The following is a 26,638-nucleotide window of genomic DNA, read 5'->3' as shown; positions in this document are numbered from 1 at the left end:
TTTTTTTTTTTTTGCAGAGGTCATCTCTAGCAGGCTTCTCTCTTGTTGCTGAAAACATAGCATTGTACGTAAGACTGTCTTGTTCAGATCAATTTGCTAAATTTTCATTTAGTTTCCAAGCGGTTCCTTTTGTCGAGGCTTCATTTTGCTCAGACTGGCAACTCAAGAGGTTTCCTGTAGCTTAGCGAGATTGCTTTTCAATTGGCACATTATTCAGTCATGAAATGTTTCTTTAGTATATGAGCGGGGTTTTATTACAAGTATGAGGCTGAGTGCAGAACAACCACTATTTTGGCCAAATAACGAATGTAAAATTAAGCAGAGCCTTCTTCGTACCCTGCGATGGCTTCCTATGCTGTGTGCTTGGGTTTAAGGACTTACTGAAAACCTCCTGTAGGGTGTAGTAATGTGACTGACTGCACGCAGAATTTAAGCAGTAATGCAGTATATTGTAGAAACACGGGGACATGAGTAAGAAATGAAACCATTTTCCTATTATCAGAAGGTAAAAGCAAGTAATTTTAGACTTCGTGATCAGCTGCTAATTAAATCCATCTTGGGCTGCAGTCAGCACCCGACCCTACGGTGGCACAGGTGCAATTCCTGTGTTGTGCAGCAGCCCTCTTAGATCTGGTTCTGCTCCATGCTGTTGCCTGTTGTTTACTGATGTACATGATTGTTTGTACCTAACTGGAATTAGTTTCCACCTCTGCAGGTCGGTATTTTTTTTGTGTGTCCAATAAAGTTAACTTGGGTAAATGGAAAGCAGTGGGGGAGAAATATCTGTTTCTGAAGATGTCATGGGGTGTTACAGAGAGATGATGCAGATGGAAGATTCTCCCTGCAGATCGTGTGGCAGAGGATCAGGGGACCTTGCGTGTTCCAGCTGCATAAAGGGAAGAGGCTGAGGCTGCTGCCCGTACCCTGGGGCAGATCTCCTGCCTGGCTGTGCTGTGTGGGCTTTGCCACCAGAGGCTGGCTGCCCCGTGTGCCCAGGGACAGGCTGGCTTTGTAGTGGCAGCCATGGTGGTACCAGGTCCTCATCCTTCAGGAGTGAGTCTGTGTTTGCTCTGAGAGAGCCCCTTGTCTTCTGCTCTATGGTTACTGGTTACAGAAGTTTATTGCCAGAGGAGGTGGTTTAGACTTTTTGTTTCAGTCTCTAACTCTTAACTGTTTCTTTCTATTAGCTCTGGGGAGCAAGAGCTGCCCTATTTAGCAGGTGAAAACTGTACAAACTCAAGATGAAGGAATCTGAGAATCCCTTCCAGAATGGCCTTACCAGGTCTGGGTAGGAAACGTTGTGTCACAGCTCTGGAATGGGGATAAGAGATGAGAGGCTCCTGGCTGTCTAAACAGGGCAGAACAGTGGCTGAAGCTATATAGGAGTGTTTATTTCTGTGGCAGTATGGGTCAAACCGAGGAGCAGCAGTTGAATTTAAGTTGTGTAGGGAAGTCTCTCAATGCTTATACTTGCTGTGAATGCTGATATTTAGTCATCCATCTTTCACAGTCATATATTTATTACATTTGGGAGGGTAATTGTAAAAGCATTTGCTCCATTGTGGTCCCGTGTGCTCAAAGCTGATGCCTGCTGCATTGGGCTGGGAGAGTGTTCTGTAACTCACTGTAGGGCAGGTTTAGTCCTTGTTAAAATCCCCACATCTTCACTTGCCCCAGAAATCATCCTATTTTGAAAAAAACGTACCCTGTGAGATTCACATAAAGAAAGGAACAGCACAGTTTCCTTAAGTTAAAAATCATTATAAGGGGGTTCACTTCCAATGCAGGAAAATGAGCTGAACTCTTCAGTGAGTACTGAGGAGCAAGATGGAGCCTGCACTCACAGAGCTGCCTGGCGTTGGGGTGCTCCCTGCACAGCCCTGCGCTGCTCTGACTGTGCAGCACAGCCCCAGGCTGAGCAGTGCCCCAGTAGGTCTGTGACCGGGTGTCTGTCTGTCCACACACTGCCTTGCACAGCACCTTTGCCTTCTCACCTGGCGTGGGGAGGCTTTTAGGCTTTGAATTAGGCTGCTGAAAGGTGGTGATGAGGGTCAGTGCTCTTTGTCTTGCACACTTTTCTTGAGAAGAACTGAGAAAGGTGTTGACATGTCTGCTCTCAGTATGCTTCTCTCAGTGGCACTGAAATGTATGCAGAGTGAGCAGCAGGTGCTGGCAGAGGAGGGCCCTGCTCCTGCAGGATGCTGGGGAGCAGCAGGGCACAGCTGGGGCATTTGCTGCCTTCACTACCATCCATAACTTTGATCACAATTATCCAAGGGAAGCCTGACTTAAAGCTGTAACTGCCTGCTTGTGCCATGGCTGCCTTCCATGCCCTCCGCTAGCACCCAGCTAGGATGTGCTTCCAGGGGTAAAGATGGAATACTGGGGCTTTATCCACCTGCACTTTGGGAACAGCTGCTGTGAGTGGGGAACCTGAGGTGCCCACTGTCTCTGCTCCCTCCATCAGATAGCAGCCTCCCACTCTGAAGTCTGTCTTTTTATTATCTCCCAGCAGTTTCTGGGCAAGAAAACTTTCTCAGCTCTCCTGCAGACTGTGCTCTTCCTCAGACCTTAAAGTAAATGGGTGCTGGTGACAGGTGGAACTTTGGCTGCTGCTCAGACCACATTTGTTTATTATTTTCCTTCTGAAAATGAATTGTTCAGAGCAGAAAAACACTTGCTGTTGTCAGAAAGGGAAGGTGGTCGGTGTGCCCGCTCCCTGCATGCAGATTTCGGTGCAGATTTGGAGAGCTGCATGTAATTGCTGTGGCAGTTTGCCTTGGTTTCTGTACTCACTTGGGCTGCTGCACGTAAACCCCAGTTGTGTTTGGTTTTTAAAGCAGCTGGCAGTGCTCATCTTGCTACCATTTGTGCTTCAATAATTCCATTTTCATCACACTAGCTATGATGCAAGTTTTCTTCATCTGAGTGCTTTCGGTACAGCAGTCTGCCTTGGAGGTTGTTAGCACCACTCTCGTTTAGGAAGAGCTTTGCTGGTTCCCCTTAAGGCGATTGGTTCCATATAATGCACAGCTCAGTCCCTGGCGGAGCTCGCAGTACCGCGTGGATCTGCTGAGCTGCTGCTTTGTTTCCGTATTTGTATTCTGCAGCGGATTGTTCAATGATTCCTCCTGCTGAACTGCAGTAGATGAGCTGTTTAACGTTGCGATGGTTGGGTTTGTAATGTAAAAACAAAAAAGCTCTCAATTCCAAATTGTGTTTGCTAGTTAGAACGCTGAATTTAAATGAGATTTATATGGAAAATGTATTTTTCCATTGTTTTGCCACTGTAGAAGGAAAACAAGACTTCAGTCTTTCTAAAAGGAAATCAAAGCAACCATGGCAAAAATTTGTTTTGCAAGGAAGAAACATCAATAAAAACTAAGCCCATTGCCTTCTACATTTGTGTCCATATTAGCATTTTTTAAAAATATTTTCTCAGTACAGAAATAACAGCTTCCAACAAGCATGTTTTTTCTGACAGCTGGAATGTTAACATTCTGAAAGATGAGCAATTTAAAGTATATTTATTGTACCACAGTATGTCTTTAGGTGGTGATTTTGTGTCTATTTCCACAGTATTCTTGATCATCTTTCCCCTAAAGTAGCCCTGATTTAAATGTTGTATTTCTACGGGGGAAGCATTAGACCAAATGGAAACAAAGGCCTTTAAAGCTGGCACAGGATATTGGAGCTGTTAGTGATACACCACATGAGGTGGGCACCCCAAGGAAAGGAGAGCACCCCATGTTGATCACTGCTGCAAATGCCACACTGGTATTTACCATCAGTTGTGCCAATGTGGGCACAGTGCTCCCGCAGTTCTCCCATCACCAGTGCCCTTGCAGTCGGAATATTGAAGCCAAGGAGCAAGATAAACTCGTATTTGAAATACAAATCTTTGCATGAAGAACAGAAGAAATAACTGCCCTTTCAAGGCAGGAGCTGCGTGAGGAGGTGCTGCTGTTGCTGTGGAATGCTATGGTACTGTCTTCATCATGATCTGTAAATATTAACATGAACATGATTTCCACCAGTGATGTGTGAGCAGTGAGCACGTGTCTTCTGAGCACGCACCCTGACTTCAGGCACTGCTTGCATTCAAGCAGAGGCAGCACCTCTGTCATGAGCCTTCCTGCAGTGTTTGTAGCTGTTTGCTGCTGTTTGTGCTGTATGTGATAGTATTAAACAATACTTGAGAATCACAACTTGACCTTGCTAAGAACTGAAGGTAATTGTGAGATATTTTAAGTTGCCAAGAAGTAGAACTGTTATCGCTTGTGTATTGGCTAATTCTATCTATGTTCCCCTGACGACTTGAGATGCTCGTAGCCCATGTAGATGTCTGGGGGAGTCTGGAGGATTTACACCAGCACACAGTCACCTGTGAGATCAGGTATCAAAAGCAGCTGCAGGAGGTTCACAGTTGTGTGATGTTCTTCTCGGTGCACCTGACGGCTCCTGCTCTCAGCAGAAGCTTTTCAGGGATAAAAATAAATTCCCTGCATTGTCACCACTCACATGGATATGGTACTGTTTTAAGGAAGAAAATGTCATTTACAGGAAGAATGCATGCATTGCCTTGGCATATGTGATCCGGAGAGACCATTTATGGTGTCTTCAGCTGGGAGAAAGACAACTCTGTCCTCAACAGTGACATATTTATTGTAACTTTGCAGTTTTATATCATCTATTGCACCGAGGCAGCTTGCTGGTTTGTCTGTGCCCTTCATTTCCTGCATCTTTTTGTGAGACAGTACTGTCCTGATGTCCTGATACCAGTGAGTCACCTGTGAGCACCAGATGGCCCCAGGTCTCTCTGCAGGCTGCAGGAATCCCTGCTGCCAGATGTGGTTTCCAGCTGTGTGACCCAGACCACTGGTTAACTCTCTCAGGCTGCATTTACGAAGCCAGCTGGTTGCTGGTCAGTGCCAACTCATTCCAAGAAGGGCAGAGCACTGTTTGCCAGAGCTTTGTGGAGGTTTGTCTGTGTCCTTTGCTGTGCTCCCTGAATTCCCAGCATAGCTGGGAGTAGAAGCTGGGCCTTATCACTGGGAACTTGATGCTGGCTGTACCTTCTCAAAGCACACCTTGTAGTCACTGCTGGAAGGGGATACTTGGTTTATTACCACCCTCCCTGGCAGAGAAGCGCAAATCTCCAATCTGCAAGTTGAGGATGGAAGGAGCAGAGTTGGTGAATAACTTGAGCTCATACAAAATGTATGTAGCAATGCACGTATCGACTCATTTCGGTGAATATCAAAATTTATTGTCCCTTGAACTAAATATTGACACAGACAAAGCAGTGTCAATATTTATCTCTCAGGTTAATACATTTTTATATTCACCTCAACATTCATCAATATGTGCTTACTTTTACTGTGATGTTTGTCCTTCAGCAAGGAAACTTGCATGTGCATGAGCAAGGGAGGTTTATATTAATGTTCTTTTCCTCTTTTAATCTTCATCAGATGCTTTATCCTGCACATGGAATGCAGCACAGGCCCCACTCAAGCAAATCCCTTATTGATGGTTGTGGCACTGGGCGCAGGGCTGAGCAATTGATTTCTGGATGATGTGACCTGTCACTGACAGAAAGGGCAGCAGAGCCACCTTTGTTTTATAGCCTGCCTGCTCGGTGCCACTGCAATTGAGCCAGATCCGCTCACGGATCCTGAGAGGGAGTGTGGGGCACAGGCTGACAGCTTGAGAACTGCGGGGAATCGCTGCCTACAGAAGGTTGCTCTTAGAGTCTGATGGGGGGCACCGGTGAGTAGGCCAGGCCCTCAGGTTGAACTTGTCTCCTGCCTGTACGTGGGGCACTGTGTCTGAGTGTGGCTGAAATGGTATTTGGGCGTTTTCATTAATACCGTGGCCAAAACAGTGCTATGTTTGGGCAGCACCTGGATGGGGCAGCCCCTGCTGCCATGCAGGCAGCTTCCTTGCTTTCCTTGCTCGGGGATGAGGCAGAGCTGTGGCAACTTCAGTAACAGCTGTTTGAATGCTGACATTTAAGTGGCAATCGTCAGTAGACACGCAGCATATGGCGGCTGGCATGTCACATGCAGCCAACTGCAGGCAGCTGGGAGGCAGTGCTGCATGGAGCTGCGTTGGGGTGCACCTCAGTGACTGCTGTGTGGTGCAGTACGGCGCTAGGCGCTTTCTTACAGCAGGCTGGAGCCACAGCAGAGGAATGGCTTTTGTCCATGCTTACAGTGAAAAGTAAGATTCCCAAGTCCTGGTTAAAATAATGAAGGTACATAAATACATGCCTCAAACCCACCTCCTGAAAATAACATTCTCAATTAGCAATTGAGTCTCTGCTTTTTCTTGTCTGGAATTTGGTGGTGACTGAGCTGCCAACCACCCTGAGCACAGAGGTGGGTAGTTGGGTTTTCAGAGCTGCAGTTAGCAGAATCCCATAGGGAACAAGAGCTTTCTTCGTGCTTAGCATTGCATGGCAATGGTGAACTTACTAGTGAGGGATGGGCTTGTATTCTCATCTCTTGGAAGCTGTTACCTGTGGTGGGAAGATGCTGTGACAAAGGTGTGGGGTGTTCATGCTCTGCTGTGCCTTTGAGTATAAAGGGGTCAAGTGCGTGAGCGTGACACAAGTGCTGAAACAACTCCCTGTGAACCAAGTGCCTGGCTGCCTGCACTTGAGTCATAACTCAGTAACCATATGCCTATATTCCACTGGCAATTGCCATTTAAATGTCAGTTTACAAGCAGATGTTGAAAACCCTCCTTTGTGCTATTGATTAAATTACAGAAAAGCAAAGTTTGAGGCTTAACTCTGCTTGAACCCAAGCAGTGTGTGTGGAGCAGTAGTGGGCGGGCAGTGCTGGGCCTCATAGGCGGATGGGAGCAAGCAGGGGTGACCCCGTCAGCCTCGGGTAATGGCCCATGGCAGTCAGCTGAAGGATGCAGCTGGCGTTTCCTGACAGTATCTTTAGACAACTCCGACGTCTGTGGGCTGGCTGGCAGTGGCTGAGGTGAGAGAAAATGTAGGACTATAAGCCTCTGTTACACAGATTTAAGCACTCAGGTACAGAAAAGACAGAAAAATATATCAGTTCAATAGAAGGACAAGTGAAATGTGGGAGGGTGTGGAAGGAAGCCCTCTCTACCCTACCAGACGTCTGCATGCATTTAAAATCCTTCCCAGTGAAGTTCATAATGAATTTAATTCAGTCCCCTACGGCCCAGAGGAATGTTCAGAGCAATAAAAAGTATTGCTAAGGGAGAGATGGCTGCCAAGCTCCTGTGCTGTGCCAGCGATGCTTATTTATTATTGGCACTTAGCGCTACGTTTATTTTACTACTTAAATGGTCCTTTGTCACATATTAAGAATTAATACTATAAGATGCACTTTTGGGAAGTTACAATAACAATTCCCAAACTTAAATTGTTGTATTTGTACACTTTAAAAGACTTTGTCTTATTTTTCTTTTTAGACTAAACTATTAATTGAATGTGGCATTTTCTGTCTTTGGCTTAGCTATGTAAGTGGGTTTAGCCAAGCCATGTCTACTTATGGTAGTTGTTGTTACACTGGAACATCAGCATCACAGTTACATGAATTATAAGCTCAAACACTTACTTACAGGTGGAGATGCTGTCACTTACGCAGTCACCAGATAACACCGGGGCTCCTGGGCTCTGTAGGCACGGTCTGGTGCCTTTCTGAAGATTAAATTGAGTGATTCAAATGTGTGCTGGAAATTTCAGGCACAAGGGGTGGAGGTCGTTTGAACAAAACATTACTTTGTATATAAACATTATTCCAGGGGACAATTTCTGCTGTCACCTAGGCTGTCACTTTAACACAAAGTCAGGAAAGTGGAAAAGAGTATGGATGTAGGAGTTGTTTTCACTTTAATAAGAAGGAGCGGAAGGGAAAGTTGAAGATGAGATGAAAAGAGTTTAATTCCTAATGCACAGCAACTTCTGGGGGATAATGCACATGTACCGATACAAGATGCACTCTGATTTACATTCAAGTTGAGACGAAGTGGTTTAAGCACCTTCTGCTCATTACATTGCAAGACTAAAATCTATATAGCCTGTGTACGAGTTCAACTTGATTGCAGCAATAATTCAGTCAAAATATTTACTGTGCTAAGGTCTGAATGTAAAGCTTTTCTTTCGCTGCACTTGGGCTTACTTCTTCATACTTGGAAGTATGAACAGCTGGAAAAAATAATGGGAATTTGTCAGCAAGTTTACTTACATGGTGCATCTCGTTTTAAGCAGTACATGCTTGTTATTTTTCCAGGTGTAAAAATTCACCATTACTTACTTATTATTCCTGGCAAGAGATGAGGTTCTACAGACTTCTGCTTCCCAAAGCTGGAGCTTCTCCACACCGTGCAAGGGCACCAGCAGCTCATTTTTCACTTGCTGTACACACAGCAAAACATTCGATCGCAGAACAAAAGCGTCTGAAGGATATAAGGGGGAAGCTCAGACATTTGGCAGTTTGGACTAAAAAGAAAAGTCAATGACAAAGAATTCAGATACAAGTGAAAAATGAGACTTCCTAGTGCACTGCATTTGAGTTTGCATGCACTGTTTGCTGACAGCTTTTCACAGCATCAGTCACAATTTAGGGAACTATTAATCAGCATGATGAAATATACTTTTTCCAACAAAAAAATTTACACAATAGAACTGATTTTCTTTTCCCTTGAAGGATACCATCCGGTAAGCACAAAGACAACAAATCAAGGTCTGTAAAATTCTTGCCCAATTTTAAGCTGCACAGGAGAAAACACTCAGTGCAGTCACTGCTCAGGGCTTCTTGTTCTCTGCTGGCCCATGCCAGGACTGCTGTCTGTGTATTTGTTCTGCTGACAGCAGAGAAAAAAGCACAGAAAAGATTTGCAGGAGTAATAAACAGTTCAGATTAACTGATGGCAGAGATGCTCCAGAAGTCAGAGAAGAATCAGCCAAGCAGAGGGGCACAGCATCGCTAAGAACAGGGATGAGAACACAGACCCATGACCGTGGCTGTAAGAGGAGTTAGCAGAAATAGCAAAGGGCATTGTCACGCACCTACTGAAAACAAGTTGCCTGGCCTCCTCCCTGCCCATCCATTACTCCATGGCTGTGTTTTTCAGGTACTTCTCCATCAAAACCACTGTGACATCAAGTGATTATGGAAGCAAATGATCAAAAAGATGACCTTTATTTGGGAACTGTCATACAATGAGATCATATGTTGTTGTTTTTTTAAAGTAACTATGGCTTTCATTAAGAATTTTTTTTTTTTTTACCCCCAATCAAAATGGTGGTGGTGGAGAGAACCAGGACACAGCCTCCTAAGTACTGGCAGTTTCAGAGTTACAAAAAAAATTGCTTCTCTTTTCTGTCCTCCCTTCCCCTTATATTCATGACTTCTCACTCGTAAGACAAGTGCATAATATACTATTTCAGAATTGCCTTCCTAGTGATCTTTTTAATGACATTCTGGACAGGTAAGAATTAAAATGTTTCTGTGCTTCTGTTGGGAAAGGAGGCAAGACGCTGGAGGAGATAAACAGCATAACAAGTGTCTGTGGAAAGTGTAAACCATTCACCACTGAGATATTCTCTACTACTTTGTGCCCCTGCAGCAGGGAAGCCAACCTGCAGTTTCCACTCCTTCTTAAGCACTCAGATAAGGCACGTTTCCTGCAAAGAGAAAAACAAAGTGGAAGCAGTAAACTTGTGATCATGTTTTGTTTCAGAAGCTTCAGGGGGAAGTGTTGAGGAGAAATCGTTTTGTCTCCCTTGCATTTTAAGTGAAGTGTCGGGATGCCCAGCGTGTGCCCATGCTGAGCAGCAGCACCATCCCTGCTCAGGCACCTGCGCACAGCACTCACCTGTCCCTCCAGGGCCAATGGTGCCATCACTGCTATAGCACTCCTGGCCGTGGAGGTGGAGCTCTCAGACTTCCAACACTGAAGTCATCCCCTTTCTAATGTCGTTAGTGGTGCAGCAGCGTGTATTTATATTTACATATAAATACAAAATGATCAGATACCGCATTTTTGAGCAGAATTTATAATCTGAAACCACTTACATTTCTGTGACCAGGCTGGGGTTTTTCTCATTTACATTCATAATTTAATTCCACTGGAATTCCATTCTTAAGAAAGTCCAACATATCTTAATTACCATAAAAAGATCCATACATACTTTACTTAAAAATATCTTCTGTAAGAGGAAATTTACCAAAAATAACACCAAATATATTATTATGCATACAGTTTTTGTTTTTTTGTTTTTTTTTTGTCAAGTACAAACAAGAATCTGATCTCTTCTGGGTATTGCCTGATCTTATATGGCTATCGGTTCTATTTATTTTGTTTGCTTTTCCAAAGTAAAGGGAAAAACATAAGAAATGTAGGAATGCAGAGCAAACCGAATATCCATTCTTTCCAAAGATACAGGTATTGATGAAAGAACATGGAAAATAAATGAATGACAACAGGTACAAAGGACCACTATCCAAGCACTGTGCAGTCTTTTGTCGTAGCATTTTATACGCTGCAATGACCTTGTAAGTTATCAAAACAACCAAAAAATGCTGCTGGCAGAAAAAGCTGTTAAGCAAAACACTGAAAAATTGATATTATTTCCTAACAAGTAAGTGCAGAACTGATATTTAATACCGTATGTCTCCCCCCCACCCAAGTATTCACACTTCTCCCTCTTTTTGTTCACAGGACTGATTGTTGCAACCCTGGCAATATGCTGGATGCCAAACCAGATTAGAAGGATCATGGCTGCTGCTAAACCAAAGCAGGACTGGACTGTCCCCTACTTCAGGGCTTACATCATTCTTCTTCCCATTGCTGATATTTTCTTCTACCTCAGTTCTGTGGTGAACCCCCTGCTGTACACTATCTCTTCTCAGCAGTTCCGCAGTGTGTTTCTGCAGGTCCTCCGCTGCCACCTGACGATAGAGCATGCCAACAAAGAGAAGTTTCTCAGAGCCAACCTGAGCTCTAGAGCAAGGAGCAGCCGGTCTCTACGCCCGCTGCTCTTCATTTCCTCCAAGCGCAGCTCTTCCACAAGGAGCAATAGCAAAGGTTTAAGTACTTTTCAGAATGAGGCCAACCCTGACTGCAGTCTGCAGAAGCCAGATCTTGAATTGCAGGAGCACAGCTTGGAAGTAGTGCCACTAGAGACGAGCTCAAAGCCTGGCCCAGATGCACAGAATGGCCTTTGTGAACGTGAAGTATGACTTCATAAGGCAGTGGGCAGCAATGAACATCAAAACATGTGAACTAAAGTGGCCGAGGACTTGACTACATCTTAACAACACAATGGATTTGTTTCCAGTTATGCAAAAAGAACAGGAGTTCTGTATCCTGCTGTTGAATTTCCAGTGTGCACTTAAAAATCTCAATCTGCTAACAGAATTCACAGAATCACACAATCACAGAAAATTGTAGGGGTTGGAAGGGACCTCTAGAGATCATTGAGTCCAACCCCCCTGCTCAGTCAGGCTCCCTACAGCAGGTCACAAAGGAAAGCATCCAAGTGGGTCTTGAATATCTCCAGAGGAGACTCCACAACCTCTCCAGGCAGCCTGTTCCAGTGCTCCAAAGTAAAGTTCTTCCTTGCATTAGGATGGAACTTCCTGTTTTCGGGATTCTGCATTAGCTGCCAGAAGTATCAGCCTCTTTCCCCACAACCACTGAACTTCCCTCGCTGTTGATAGAGACTTAAAAACAAATAGAAAATAATTGCAGTGTCTTTGAAGAAAGGAGGAGACAGAACAAATTGCGTCAGGACAAGAAACTCGTTGAAATTTAGCGATACAAAAACAAGAGAGAGAATTTAAGGAGCAGAGCGGTGGTTATCATGTGTGCCCTCAGTTTCACACCAGAATTCCCCCTCTTCTTGGGACGGGGTCCATTGCAGAGCGGAGTGTTGCAGCAGCTGATGCACACAGAGTTCACTTTCCCTGGAGAGCAAAAAGATTGGTATCCAGCAGAAGCTATGAGACACGCTGCTGAAGATGCGCAGGATTTGCGATACATGATTCCTACGGCACAGAACAAAGGTTACTTAGCTTGACATGAACATAGCTTTCCTTTATGATTCATACTTGAAAACTCTTGCAAAACAGTTTATGTTTTCAAAGCAATGCTGGTGATTAAGCCACACACCTTGGCTATGATATAGCTAACAGCTCTGCACTACAGGAGAACCACGGCCACCACATTTGGCATTTTTCTTTTATTTGATTCTGGTTGGAACCAACAAACAACTACAAATGTGATTCACATAATGTATATCAAAACATCTCTTTTATAACAGAATTTTTCATCTTTTGGAACATGCTGTTTGAATAGCTACAACTGGAATGCAGTAAATTCTAAAGTTATTTCTATTGTTGAACATCTGAATGAAGGTGTCTGAATAATTACAGTTTTCTGTGTTGTTAATTTGTATTTTGGTCATTTTTTTTTCTCCTTGCTGCTGTTACTCAGACAAGTTACCAACAGAAAAGGAGGCTGACTATCAGTACTTTTCCAGGTGGTCTCAGTTCTTACTCTTTGAGGTTGAGTAGTTCAACAAAAGTTTGTTTTGACTGAAATGGCTTTCCTGAGTTGAAAGCCTTATTTATAAAAGCAATTTAATATACATAGAAAGGAAATCTGCCAGTATTGTCTTGTGTTTACAAAAAAAAAAGAGACATTTTTAAGGATAATATAAAACACGATTCCTTTAGAACAATGGATTCTCAAAATGATTTCTTTTCCCTCTTAAAGGGCATGGACCAGGACTTCCTCAGACAACAGTGCCTCCCTTTCCTGAAGTGTGGTTGTGCTGTTCCACCAAGTTCTTAAATACAGTGGTTTAGACTTCAAAGGAACAACTGAAGAATAAAACCCATGGGTACTGAACTTGCACTTCCTTCAGGGGGACTTCAGAGAGGGGACTGTGGAAACAAATAGTGCAGCACACTGCAGTAGATATTTCTGCAATAGCAACTGCCACCACACTACTAAGTGCTGTGTGTAGCAGCAAAATACCATTTATTTGGGTTATGCTCAAAAAGAAACATTTCCTGTCTTCAGACAATTTTAATTAAAGCAGTTCTTTTGTATTGTCACAATATTGCTGCATCCAGACATAACACTTCCCTGTGTTGCGTTCTCCCTCCTGCCCCAAATTCAAACTCTGAAACATGTTTTAGGGCTGTCAAGTTAAACGTACAAAGAGACGCCCTCAAGACAGCATTAAATCTTTCTTGGTGGGCATAGCACTTCAATCAATCAACACAGCAGGTGGAGTCTTTCCTCAAGAAGGGAGAGGACCTGCACACTGCTCTAACAGTAGCAGCAAAGGCACAGCGATCAAGAGGCACAATCTTTATTGTTAGAATTTGCAAAAGGAAGAGAGTTGTGTCTGCTGACAAACCACTGCCAAAGGGCCTCAGCTGTGCTGCCAATAGGCTCACCTTTCCCACAAAGATCCAGCACTTTGTCCAAAGTCTTCTGATAGCTGAGACAGACATGAACCTCCTTGTGGCTGTGATCAACTCTTTTCTCCCCCTTTCTCTCCAGAGAAAGGAACTCAGTGGAATTAAGCACAGTGATTGCTTTCCCACCTCTAATCCAGCACCTCATCTTCTGTTCCTTCCCTACAACTAAATACCCACCTAACTCAGCCATTCCACATCTTCCGCATGAGCAGCAAGTCTTGGTTCTCTCCTGATCAAGCCTGCAAAAAGCTTTTGACATTGGCAGATCTCCTACTCCTATTGTTTTATGCATCACTCTATTCCTGCCGTTTCCTTTTCACAGGAAAGGCCCTTCTCACAATACTAAGTGATTTATTGAAGTCCCTGTGGTATCATATACTTTGCAATATTCAGCAGGCCAGGCAATGAGAATCGCTCAGTGAACAATTAGATAATGCACTCTGACGCACTGTGTTCACCAGACAGATCCAGGAGGCCTCTCCTGCAATAATCCAACTCCTGCAACGTAACTGTGCAATTACAGCAGCTCCGTTCTCCAGGATAGATTCCACAGCATAATCCTGAGCTCTTTTTGAAGTCAAAACCCAACGTTCCTGCAAAGATCAGTGTTTTGTGGCTTCAGCATTGGGGTTTCATGCACAGATGGACTGTATTCATGCCTAAATAGAGAAAGTAATCTAACTAGTAATAAAATCATATTGTAATGCTTCTCGTGTCTTTTCTGTAAGATATTTCTTCCAATTGGGAATTCCACTCACCAATGATTGTTTAGTCCCATTTCTAGATCTAATAATCCAAATTGTAACAAATTACTTCCATAAAAAAGTCTGCACCATCAGTTTTTTGATAGCTGTGTGGCTGAGACATGCCCTCCACATCCTAGTTTTTTCCTTTAAGTACTGATGGATCCTTTTGAGCTCACAAATCAACTGTCATTATACACTAATTATGCTTCCTAGAATTTATGAGGCATTGGGCATGAACTAAACTTGATCAGAATGAAATGGCTGTGCTTTTCCTGTAGTTCTGCTGTACCTTTAAGGCAAGATATAATGAAAACAGGCATAGAAGATTAATGAGAGAAAAGACAACATTGCAAGAATGACATTTTTAAAACACTGCAGCCACAGTTTCACATATATGTATATTTTACTGTGAGTGTGAAAGGAATAGGAATCTAAGTAATATGAAATAAGTAAAGGCAGAAAATACTTTTAAACCTTCTTCCCACCATATTATGATTTCAGTTTAGTTGTGGTAGAAAATCAGTTGACATAACTGGCTTCTCTGATTCTGTGCCAGAAACACTATCCTCACTCCAGCAGCAGGTTAAATACATCCCAGCTACTGCTGTCCATCCCCCTGAGCTCGGCAGGATGTCAGCATCCTTTCTGTATTATCTCTAGATTAATTACTTTTATATCTCAAGGATTTCCTTACTGATACTGTGCTCTTGCAGGGTTTTATGGTAGTGCTGATCCAGTTCTGAAACTATTTCTGAGATCTTCCAAAACCATTTGCCACCAGCAGCCTGAATGGCAGGCAGTGCTTCAAAGTGGTTATCTGCTTCATGAGGCTCATACTACAGATATAACCACTAATTACTTGATATTCCTGCTTGAGCAATCAGCTTGATATCTTCATTAATGCATCACCTAGAAATATAGTTGTCAAGCTTTTTAAAGAGCGTCTCTTCTACCTCAGTGTTCTGAATTGCTGACTAGGCAAGGAGACTTTACATTTTACACTTTGCTTTTACATTGCAGGCTACCTACTCTCAACTACCACATTTGCACTCAGTCTCTTGATGGCTGAGTACTGATTAACTCAGCCTTTCTCACCAATTTAGCAAGGCCCTGACAACAGTGTGGCTATGTATTTGTGTGTGTACTATAAAGATGTTTTACTATGAAATATCTACTACTGTCAGATTAATTTTCCTTCATTTCAGCCTCAAGGTTTGTGAAGTTGGCTCAAGATGTATTTTAAATATGAAGAAGCTAGGGAATTAGACTAGGTTAGAGTATCTGTGCAACAATGCAGTCATATTCCATTCCCTTCTCTTGTATCACATGCGCCTACTGTTAAGTGCATTAAAATGAACAAAAAAAAAATCCAACACTGAGGTTAAACCAAGCACTGATGTTTAACTCCTAAGTTAAGCAACTTGGCCAACCTTAGCCTCCTGTCTGTTCTGCATGACCATACACTTTGAAAGCATCAAGGTCTAAGCCATCTTCCTGTAAGATTTCTGCCCTATTTTATACACTTAAGTGATGAAAATAGAAGTCTGCAGGCCTTTTCATAGCTCCTTTCTAGTACTGATTTTCCTATCTACATCCACACCACAGACACACACCCAAGAATTGTGGCATAACTGTTTAACCACTGCTTAGCTCTGTGCATCCACACCCTGGTCCTCAGCTTTAGCCATATGCAGATGATGGCACCAAACAATTCAGACTACAATTTACTCAGTTCTTCTGACTACCCTGTCTGCAAAGCCCAGTATACATCCTCTAAACACTGAGTAACAGCTAAACATATCTCTGGAACAACCAAAAGAGCTGACATCACACCTAGTTCTTAGACCATATGCAAAAAGCACCTGAATACCCAAACATTTTTTCTTAGTGCTTTTAAAAAGGGACTTACTATGCACCTCAAACTCTTCTTTTGTAGAAGGTACAGAGAAAAAGGAGCAAACCTCTGCAGTCAAAAAGCCCACCATAATCTTGCAAACAGCTTTGTTTGGCACCCATACTCTCAAGACTCCTTCAGTCAAACACATACAATTTCTGAAGCCAAAATAAGATACAATTCAAAGATTAATTTCCAAAAAAGACAGTCACCTTCCCACTTGGAGACCCAACAAGTCGTAAACTATTTCCTGAACAGGTACGTTTCAGCAGGAAGCTGCGGTACTTTTATTATCACAGAACTGACTATGGCCACAAACCTCTTAGCTGCAAGTTTAACTCACATCAAAGTAGGTGATGATGTTTAGCCCAACGCAAACATTTCCTAGCCAAATGTTCTGTATAATGAATGAGACTAGCAACTCCCACCAGAAAAAAGCAGAAGTAAAACAAAAACATCTACAAAAGCAAACAATAAAAAAAAAGCCCCCAAACATTTGCTACAGTGTTTATACATATCCAGCTTTGTAGGCATAAAGCCATATTCGTCTTCTGCAATGCCTTCCACACATTCTGTGTATAGTCCCAGCATGCCTGCTGCATCAGACAGAACATTCTGGAGCACGAAAAAAAACTTCAGGTCCTGTGAAGGTCCAAGTAGACGTCCTTGAGCAGTCACAAAGTCCCCTTGTCAGGTTTGGAGTAGGAGTTGCGGATATACACAGAGACACAGCCTCAAGCATGTAGGGAAGTTATTTTGAATAACTTAAGAAGTTCACAGGATCAGCAATTTTTGAGATGTGCCATTATAATGCCATTAGAACTTGGGCAGTATTTCTCCCCACAAATCTTTTAGGTATAGTGTTTATCTTTGCCCACTTCCTCCAGGAAGAAAAAGAAGGTAGAAAGATGGCCAGCAGAAGACACATCATATTACAGCACATAACCCATGTGAAACATGTGCCAGTTGTCCTAGCATTAAGCAAGCTTTTATGATTTATATGTTGTTTGCTTTGGGGATTGTTTTTCCATTTTGTTCATAAAGACAAGCAGAAGGACCATGTATGTGAACTGATACTTTCCCTTCATTACAGTATTCCAAATGCTTTGAATTACCTTACTTCACAACCACCAATTTTCAGGTTTTCCTTTCTGTTTTGCTTAAACTTGATCCCTTGTCTGCCTATCCACACTGCATATTTGATTATATATGTCATCCTTCCCTTCTCATCCTAAACTGTTGCTTACCCTCCAGCCGAGGGAAGTTCAGCGTCCAATAGGAATTACAAAAGCTCTGTGATGGATGCTGAAAGCTAAAATGAGAACTTACTCTATAGCAACATGTAAACATTTAACATCCATCCCTCTCTGAGGTACATAAAATATACAGTGTGACTATTTCTGGACTTGGCTGCATCAGTAAACTTGAAAATTAGTTTTAAAATACTTACAAACGGGTTTCTAAGTTCTTGTTCTTATTTTTCATATTTGTTTTTATGTCCATCTTCAGCAGTTCTGCAGTTATAATTGTCTACTCCTTTGCTGGTACCTTCCCATGTACTTCATATAGAGACAGATGCAACAGATCCTATTGTCATTTGTCTTCTAGATATAAGCAATTATCAATATTTAGTAAGGCCCTAAATATCTTCAAAAAGTGACTTGATGTTGAAAAGAAATCATTATGGAAGCACAATGTCATAAACAGGCATAGTTTCAGTTGGATTGTGTTTATATTGGTTTAAAACAATCTATGTTAGGAAAGTTGATTCATTTCAGTTATGATTGTAAATGCAGCGTTAGGAAGAAAATGAATTTAAGCCGGTGTGCACTGTGACCATATCCAACCACATCCTCTGTGTTTCACCTTACAGTAACTCCTCCTATCCCATATTCCCAGCTTTCTCTGGAGTGGTTTAAATAATTTGCACCTCGCTAGAAATTCTCATGAAATTTACTAATTGCCTTATAAACAACTAATTAAATACTATGAGCAACCAGAAACAGTGGTTTCTAGATTAAGAAACTCAGGCACTGAAATTAAGTGACCTGAACTCTTTCACAAAGCTAGGTGACACGCTTCCTGATATTTAATCCTTTGTTTTAGGACCACAGCTATTTCCTCCTACCTCCTTCCTTTGATGCATTCAGCAGGCAAGATAAAAGCATATCCATGCAATTACACTCTTAGGGAGTATATCATTCTGAAAGAAAACAAAACCACAGTGAACCTACCTAGCCATATTAGCCTATTTTCATTATAATATTCTATGAAAGCATACTCATTATGCTCACAAATACTCCTATATTTTAGAGTTTTGAACTTGTTCATGAAAACTAACAGGAGGCTTTTGACAATGAAAGACTGCCCTCTTGATTCTGACCCTCAAATGCTATATCATTGTGCTGAATTAACTTACATTAGAAGAAAACTGGACAACTGTTGACTGACAAGGATTTGCATTATGATGATATCTCCCTGTAAGTCATTTCCAATTCTGGTATTGGAAATGTGAATCAGAACTGCATCATTAATAATGCGAATAACAGCACAAATCAGCATCACAAAGCAGAAGCAAAGCATTAAGCTATGTAGAGTTGCATAGACTGAAGGAGTTAGGTACAGCTGCTAACGCTGGTATCACCACCTTTATTTTTCGTTTTTTAAAGCAACAGGAGGCAACAAACTAAAAGTCAAAGTTCAGCTTTCACCTGCTTACCTAATTTCTTTGTTTTCCACTGTCCTAATTAATACCTCTGGTCACTAATGGCAACTTAGATTCAAGCATTAGCACATGGAATCTTTCAATCTTTCGAGACTTCAAGGAGGTTCGGTCCTCCATCATCTATCCTTTTCTCCTACCAGGAAAGTAAGTGCTTTGGATAGCACAGTCAAAAAATACTTTATCTTTTAGCAAGAGGGGTGAACCTGGACTTAACTTTCAGGATCCCATATTAGCAGTTTTCTTTATGTAACTCTTGTCTGATTAAATCAACTGGGAGTCCTCTGTCCTTATGTTTCTCCAAACGTTGAAGTGATATACCTCTGTACTAAGACTCAAAAAAATGTTACTTGCAAATAGTCCTGATGAATCCTGCTGAGTACCAACTGCACGGGAATGTCTCACATTTATGACAGTGTGCCAGTATTGCTGAAATCCATTTGCCTTTTCTGTCTTTAGTTATATTATACTCACAGTTTCATAACCTGCTTATTTTCATAACAAGATTCACCTGTTTGTTTACATCTTTTTCCCTACACTCAAAGCATCATTGCTAATCTGTCACTCTGGCAAAATAGGTTGCATCAAGTCTTCAAACGTGTCTAGTCTAGAAGTGAAAGATGGAGATGAAAACCATTTTGGTCTAATTAAAATATATCTGCTCATATTTTAATAGAGTCATTGGAAGCTAAGACAAATGAGAGGGCACAGCAGAGCAGAGGTTTGGAAACAAAGACTCATTTGTGTGTGACATGCAAGAGAAACATCTTAAAGGAGGTTTAAGAGGTACCAGGCTCTATGCATTTTATCCTCCCCAAATTCATTTGTATACCTTTCATACAAGTCTGAGAGAAAGAAAAACATAAAAAGCTATTGTCCATGTCCTGAGAAAAATGAAATTCACTGGACCAGATACCACAACTTCCTTTCAATAGTACAGCCCTTCATTACTTCTGCACTTGAATATTTGCGATGGCTTTCGAGTCATAAACTGCTTGAACTGTTAACTCCGTTACTCTTGTGTGTTTAAAGGCAGTCAGAACAGCAATCTATTAAATACTGGCCATAATTTCTCCTCAGCTGACACCCTTAGTTCATCAAATGTCTGGAATTTTTCCAAGGCAACTCAAAGATTAGAAGCAATTTACTGAGGAAAGCTTCGGCATCTGGACAGCATTTCTGAATGGCAATATATCCACAGCTCTAAGTCTTCAGCATACAGTACAAATTAACAACATACATTGCATGTCTTTTATTCATGTCAGCATCAGAAGTGAACTGTATGTTTCCAGCATTGGTTATTATGTCTTCATTTCATTGAGAAACCAACAGATTGAAGCATGATGTTATATATGGCAAGTGTCACATGGTAAGCTTTTTTTCCCCCATTTCCAAAAAAAGGTTTTTCAAATCAAAGTCAAGTGTAGTATCACAAGTTCTTTTGAGTTGTTTTGATACGTTCTAACCAAGAGAGGTAGTGTGAAGAAAAAACAGTGGATGTTTTTTACTGGTTCTGACCAGACCCTGGGGATACAGTTATTACCTGTAGAACTTTAATGGCTACAGCTATTCTGAAGACATCAAACTTCGTTTGCTATTTAAATCATTTAGTCAATACATGCATACCAGAATGTAATTTACTCTTGATACAAAAATGCAGTTAGTATGTTCTAATGGATGCTATAAGTGAAAAGAGAAGAGTATGTGCTTCTGTAATCCTGAACAGCCATGCACACAGAAACTTAAGCACAGCAGCAACGCAGTGAGATTAATAAATCAATCACAGGTAAAGTGCTTAACATAGGCCATGTAAGGGCACAACTTAAGACACTTTAGTTCCCTCTGCCTGATAAATCAGATGACTGGGTAGCCAAAGCTGAGCTAGAAATACATACAATTCAGCAGTGAAATAATCATCTTGTTCCTGTTACTCCCAAGCACTACTCTTAAGCATACAATTACAGTAATTGCTTTAATTACATTACTGGATTATATACAGTGTAAATACTATTGCAAGCCAGGGAGGAGTTTCTTACTGCAGATCAATAGAAATAATGAGTTTGTTTTCCAGATCAACTGCAAATAACCCAAACAATTCTTGTTTCATATATACAGGTGCCTTAAAGTATCAAGTCTTACTACTGGAAAAAAACACCATATTCCTCTCAAAAAAAAACCCAACAAAACAGTAAAAACCTATTTTGTGAAAGTATACTTACAAGTACATTAAGCACAAGGTATATTGCTCAGAATATCTACACAGGCAGGTTTGCTTACAGTAAGCTCTGTAAGATTTGCATTTGCTGCCTTTCTGGGTTGATGGTCTCATCCTTCATGCTCAATTCCTTTCTAAGCTATTCATATTGCAAGTTTCATTTTTCCCTAAATAGGTTTTAGATCAGCTTTAATGCTCAGTAGGCTGAGCTCCTGCCCTCAGTAAACTTCATTATCAGTATGTTTTCTATGACATCTGTATAAAAGCATGTGTACGTTATAGACTCATACACACCATCAATACATGCCATCCGATCCCAGTACACCACGGGATTTCTTTGTTCCTGCGCATATTCCAAAATGTGGCAAGATGGAAATGCCTGAGTTAAAACTTCAGAGAGGGAAAGCTGAGAGGCAAGCAGGATGATGTAGCGTGCCATGGGGAATTCCACAAGCAAGGGGAGTCCCTATACAAGAGAACTTGATCAGACACTTCATTTATGTTGATTCCAAACACCTGCCTTTCCAGCTAAAGAACACACTACAAACATAGCCCTTATGTTAATTTCTGTGGGACAAAAATTACTTGATTTGGTCTTTAGTGCCATGCCCCATGCTCACCATTCTTCCCTCTTCAAAGGGAAAGCAGTTCTATCTATCTATATGTATATTTAAGATACTAATTTAACATGTTAAATTGTAAGGTTCTGCTTCTCAAGTAGAACGCTGTCCTTCTGTATCTCCCACTGGAGCAGAATGGTAACACAACTGCATCAAACTTATCCCAGCAAAAATTTAAAATACAACTTTACTTAAGTGAGACAAATATTTTGTCATTTTCTTGACAAAGTCTCTAATTCTGTATACTGATAGATCCCAAAGCGCAACAGAAATATGAATTGCCATAGCAATCTTTGCAGGAAAGACAGAATTACACTAGCTAAGTTACCACTTAGATGCATGCTTAATTACTGCTCAATTCTCAAATCATTTTCACTTGTGCAATGAAGCAAGTTCCTACCTAATAATAAAACAGCTGGGATGCCACAGCCGCCCAGCTAATTCAAAACACCAGTGACTAAAACCTGCATTGCTAGCTACTCCCATCAGGGGCTGTCACAACAACAGATGCTTTTTAAGCTCTGGGTTAGAGACTCTCTGCTGCTGTTACGTGTGTCTCACCTGAAGCTGAAGTTCACTCTGTGAGAACACTTCTCCAGAAGCTGTGAAAATGTGCTGAGAGAACATAGTAACATTGCAAGCACTAACACTATAGGGACCAAGGAGGAGTGGTTCACTTCACTACTATCAGGCATAAGGAGCTATTTCCAGTGTAGACAAAAAAAGCTTGCCTAGAGTCAGGAATTGCAGGAATTTTAATAGAGAAATGAAGCTGAATGAAAGAAGTGTCACTGTGTAAGCAAACATGTAAGGAAGAAGTCACTGGCTCTAAGCTGGGGACCAGGTTGTAGGCACACCAGCACACCTAAGCCAGTGACCCCCATTACTGCCAAATAGAGCAATGCACATTACAAAGGATGGGTGATAGGCCACCAGGTTGCTGACTCAGACCCTGAACTACATCTCAGCGTACTGCACTTAAGTACAGTTTGAAAGACCTTTTAGCACTTTGCTTACTGTCACAACTATGTTTTATTAAGCACAAAAATAGGTTGGTCTGTAAAGATTAAATTATACTCCTCTGACTGTATCTAGTCAAGAGGAAAAACTTCAATTATGAGATTGCATTGTCAAATAAATGCAAATTCACATATTTCATACTCCGGGTTAAAAATTCACACACAAGTCTATTATAAATTAAAATCCATATTTGAAACATTTTCGCTTTTTTGATTGTTGCTCATCACTGAAAGCTGAAGTTACGAGATGCAAGGTAGATGTAGAATGAATTATTAAATAAAACTAGTGAGAATAAGGCATTTGTACTACTCCCATTTAAATATCAATTAGGAAAAAACAAAAAAGGATGATGAACTGAATCTTCTGTTTTACAGCCAATTCTCTCTAGAACTGACAGAGAATAACAGAGTAACCATGCTAGCAGTATAAGTTTTACTCCATATGAAATACTTGGGTTAAAAATTGTAAATTTCAGGTAGTGAATAAATTACAATCTCTTGAAGTGGATAAGAACTGCTCTTATGGAAGTAAGTTAAATAAAACCAAACAGGGGTACCTGCTATGCACTGCATGCTAGCTCTCTCCTAAAAGGAAAATCCAAGAATCAGCTTAGAGATGGTATAAAATTGCACAGAAACAAGTTGCAAATCTATTTCTACATAGAAATAAGGACAAGCTATGTATCCCTGCACATCTGAAATCTATCCAACCAGTTCCAAGCTGCATTTTCAGCATGCCACGGTCACAGTGGCCAGGCTGCAGCCTTGCCTGCCAATCTGAGAGAAGGCACATGGCTGACCACCCACAGGTGTGCGCACGCACTTATCAAGAAGAATTGCACTTGAACATGTGAGCAGTGTGCTTGACTTAAAGAACTCTTCCAGAACTCCCAGAGAGAGAACGCAGACATTTCTGGCAGGCTGATACATTCTGAGATGGTACTGAATTGAAACACAAAGGACCCGAGGGTGATATTTAAAAATATAAACACACACACAGATGCTAAGAATGAACTGAGAACAAGTGACCGTTGTTAAGGAGAGGTATTTTTACACATGCCTATGTACCACATTGATAACACATCACACTGCCACAGCATCAATTCAAACCTATTAAAATTACCATCAAATCTTTAGTGTGCAGGTAGCAAAGCTTTTAAATACTCATTTAGAAACACTCAGACTTTCAAAGTAGCTTGTAAGCCATAAACTATCTCATATCAGTGCTATCTCTTACAAGTAAACTTGAAATAAAATGCTGCAATAACATGCAGCTTAAGGAGACTTATCTCTCTTTAAACATGTATCTTTTTCTCTCTGCTGGAGAGCTGTATACTGCTCAGAAACAGAAGTGTGGATGGCATTACCCAGGACAAAACGAAGTGCCAGCAGTGCAGCTACTGTTGGCAGTTAACAACAATCATCATTATTTCTGTATTATTCTTAATGCAGTGATGTGTAACTACCAGCACAAGCAGCAACAGATAATGAGTGAACATCTTGAAAGCACTAATGAATTGTTTCCAAATGCAAAAAGCATGCATTACAGCTAAAGACCGAGACTGCACTCATTAGCAAGGAAGAGAGGGGCTCTGCTGTCCCTGAAGAAGGACAGACCCAACTTCATTTATTTTAACAGCCCAACAGCCCTTTACATCAGTAACATCCATGCTCTGCAGTTGCACCCTCAGCTGAGGGCTCTTTTATTGGAGAACAGGTACCCCTTAACTCAAGGTTTTCAAGTCCAAAACTGCCATTTGGTGTAATGGTCACATCTAAACTGAGGTAGCAGTGGGTACTTTACACTTCTTAATACCTAAAAACGGCTATTTGCAACAAGAGTGGGATTCTACAGGAACTCCAACTCATGCAGATATTTCCCCATCCCCCACAAGTCCCTAATCAAGCTGCAGTCTTCTACACCTGTGAAGGGCTACAGAGCAACATGGTGTTCTGAAAACCAAGAGGGTTCTCAGATTCCTTCCACAAGGAGGAACTTGAAAAACAAGCAAATTATGGCATATCTCAAGAGACAGTAGGGTTACAAAGCAGAACTGCAGCTGGTTTCCTTGTGAACAAATTCATCTCCAAATATGCTAGCTCACTATTAATTACAGTAAGGGCAAAACCTCTTCAGACTTAGAAAGTGAGTACGGCAAATATTGTGCAAACATTTGTGCCCTCTCACTGCACCCTAAACTCCAAAAAAGCATTCACAATATAATTCCCCCCCCTTAGTCTGATGTTTGCTTTTATGGATGAAAGCAAAGAAGACAGGGCAAACCTTCAGAGTATATGATTTGCTAAAGTAAATAAAAGAAAGGAGGGAATTACTAATTTAATGCTCTCTTCTTTCTCTTGGGGAAAAAAGCCCATGTAATTAACCGTAATGAGATTAAACTAACTTGTTGTTATTAATTTCCCAATGCGGGGAAACTAGATCTGAGACCCCAAAGACTATGTATTAACAGCATTATCAACATTTGGCTTACATCCTTCAGTTTTTACACCCGTTTTAAAGGGAAAAAATTAACCACTGAGTCACAAAGTCAATCAGAAGCGCAAAAAATTAAATGCAGAGTCCCTGTTGGTGGGACTATGAAACTCAGTTGGAGCTGCAGACTATGAATGGGTGGAGCAAGAAGCAACAAATGCTCGCCAACACAATCAGGAGCTGAATTATTAAATCCTTACCAAAACTTTTCTCCATTACTTCTTTCTGACACATATCTTGAACGTTCACTGTACAGTTCACAATGAACTCCGGAGAGGAGCAGTCATTGTTCAGCTGGAACTCCTCGCACTGGTAGCACTGTATTTGCAAACCGAAACCTGGAACAGATAAGAGTTTCCCTCAGAACGATAATAATAAGGAAATAAAAAATAAAAATAAAACCACCACGTGCAGAAGAGGCGCTCATCGTTCCCTATTCCTTTGTTACCGAGCGCAGCTCAGCACAAGCGGGGCACAAACACCTCGCACCGCCCGGTCCCAGCGCGGGGCGGGCGGCGACCAGCAGGCGGCACAAACCCCGAGCGCAGCGCTGCCCCGCGCCCGGCTCCGGCTGCAGCCCCGGCGGTGCCCTCGCTGAGGGCGCCGCAACCATCCGCGCCGCGGGGCGAGCAGCCCGGCCGAGAGGTGCTTTCCGGCTCTTAGCCGCGCCGCCGCATTTACTTAGCTACTAATTAATGATAAATGATTTAATTACTATCTTGCCACGCGCGATTACGGCTGCGGTGCGTCCTTCCCAGCGAGGCGCTCCGCGCGGAGCCGCCGCTCCCAGGCAGCCCTCGGACCCCCGCCTCGCCATCCCAGCTCCCCGCCGGGACGGGGTCGGGACGGCGGCGGGACGCCGGGCTCCGCACGGGGGTCTCGCCTTCGGGGTGTCGGCGCGGAGCCTCTTACCTGCAGCCAGGCACAGCCCGCAGAAAGTAGCGGCGAGGAGGAAGAGCCGCATCCTCCCGCAGCCGCCGGGCTGGCGGTGGGGCACGGCGGGGCATCAGCGGGAGGGACGCGCCGCGCTCGGAGCCGCTTCCCAGCCGCCGTGAGCGGGCAGCGGCGTCCGCCCGGTGCCGCTCCGCCCGGCCCCGCCGGAGTTGAGCGCCGAGACCGGAATAAACTCGAGGGCCGGGGGGGCGGCTCCCCCTCCTCCCTCAGCACCATGTGACGCCGGCGGAGCGGGGCGGCTGGCGGAGATCCCCGCCCCGCGCACGGGAAACGGGAAAGTTCGGGGAGGGAGAGGCGGCCCCGCGGGCACGGCGCTTCCCAGCGCCCTCTGGCAGGCGTCGCCCTCTCCCCGACGAGGAAGCCGAGCCTGAGAGACCGGGGGCCGCCCGCCGCCTCCTCCGCAGGCGCGCACCTGGGCGCGAAGGCGGGGGGAGAAAGGGAAGGGGCGTCGGCAGCCGCCGCTGGGAGCCGCCCCGGCTGAGGCGGC

The 26,638-nt window shown here is 42.7% G+C and overlaps 1 protein-coding gene and 1 long non-coding RNA gene across 11 annotated transcripts; both read right to left on the bottom strand.

Moving 5' to 3' along the window:
- LYPD1 (LY6/PLAUR domain containing 1) lies at positions 1-26,620 on the bottom strand. 10 transcript variants are annotated; one of them, XR_016468133.1, is made up of 7 exons: positions 26,110-26,620; positions 25,398-25,535; positions 13,937-14,080; positions 10,824-12,041; positions 9,632-9,676; positions 8,304-8,488; positions 1-8,194 (listed from the first exon to the last, which is right to left on the bottom strand). XR_016468133.1 is itself a non-coding variant. In XM_090143593.1 (4 exons), the coding sequence occupies exons 1-4, from the start codon at positions 26,159-26,161 to the stop codon at positions 11,806-11,808; spliced, it is 570 nt and encodes a 189-aa protein (XP_089999719.1). In that variant the 5' UTR covers positions 26,162-26,620; the 3' UTR covers positions 9,685-11,805. The 10 variants fall into 10 exon arrangements, 3 of the variants coding, with proteins under 3 accessions (XP_089999719.1, XP_089999720.1, XP_031446579.1); XR_004166560.2 differs by having other exon boundaries at positions 8,304-8,445; XR_016468137.1 differs by having other exon boundaries at positions 10,860-12,041.
- Positions 14,077-18,331, bottom strand: LOC149917200 (uncharacterized). Its single transcript, XR_016468138.1, has 3 exons — positions 18,256-18,331; positions 17,578-17,731; positions 14,077-14,146 (listed from the first exon to the last, which is right to left on the bottom strand). It is a non-coding gene; the product is annotated as an uncharacterized LOC149917200 (long non-coding RNA).
- Positions 26,621-26,638: the final 18 nt, after the last annotated feature.

The sequence above is a fragment of the Phasianus colchicus genome, chromosome 7, assembly GCF_987193195.1.
Source record: "Phasianus colchicus chromosome 7, bPhaCol1.hap1.1, whole genome shotgun sequence".
Taxonomy (NCBI): Eukaryota; Metazoa; Chordata; class Aves; order Galliformes; family Phasianidae; genus Phasianus; species Phasianus colchicus.
Note: the sequence above shows the minus strand (reverse complement) of the source record. Positions and strands in the feature narration are given on the sequence as shown.

Bases quoted from the DNA above. Each gene is read 5' to 3' on its own strand.
- LYPD1 (XM_090143593.1), bottom strand. From the start codon at position 26,161: ATGCGGCTCTTCCTCCTCGCCGCTACTTTCTGCGGGCTGTGCCTGGCT. The intron at 25,536-26,109 runs GTAAGAGGCTCC...TATCTGTTCCAG, and splicing joins CGGGCTGTGCCTGGCTGCAG to GTTTCGGTTTGCAAATACAG. The intron at 12,042-13,936 runs GTGCGTCAGAGT...TCTGTGCCGTAG, and splicing joins GGATCTGTCTGGTGAACACA to GAATCATGTATCGCAAATCC.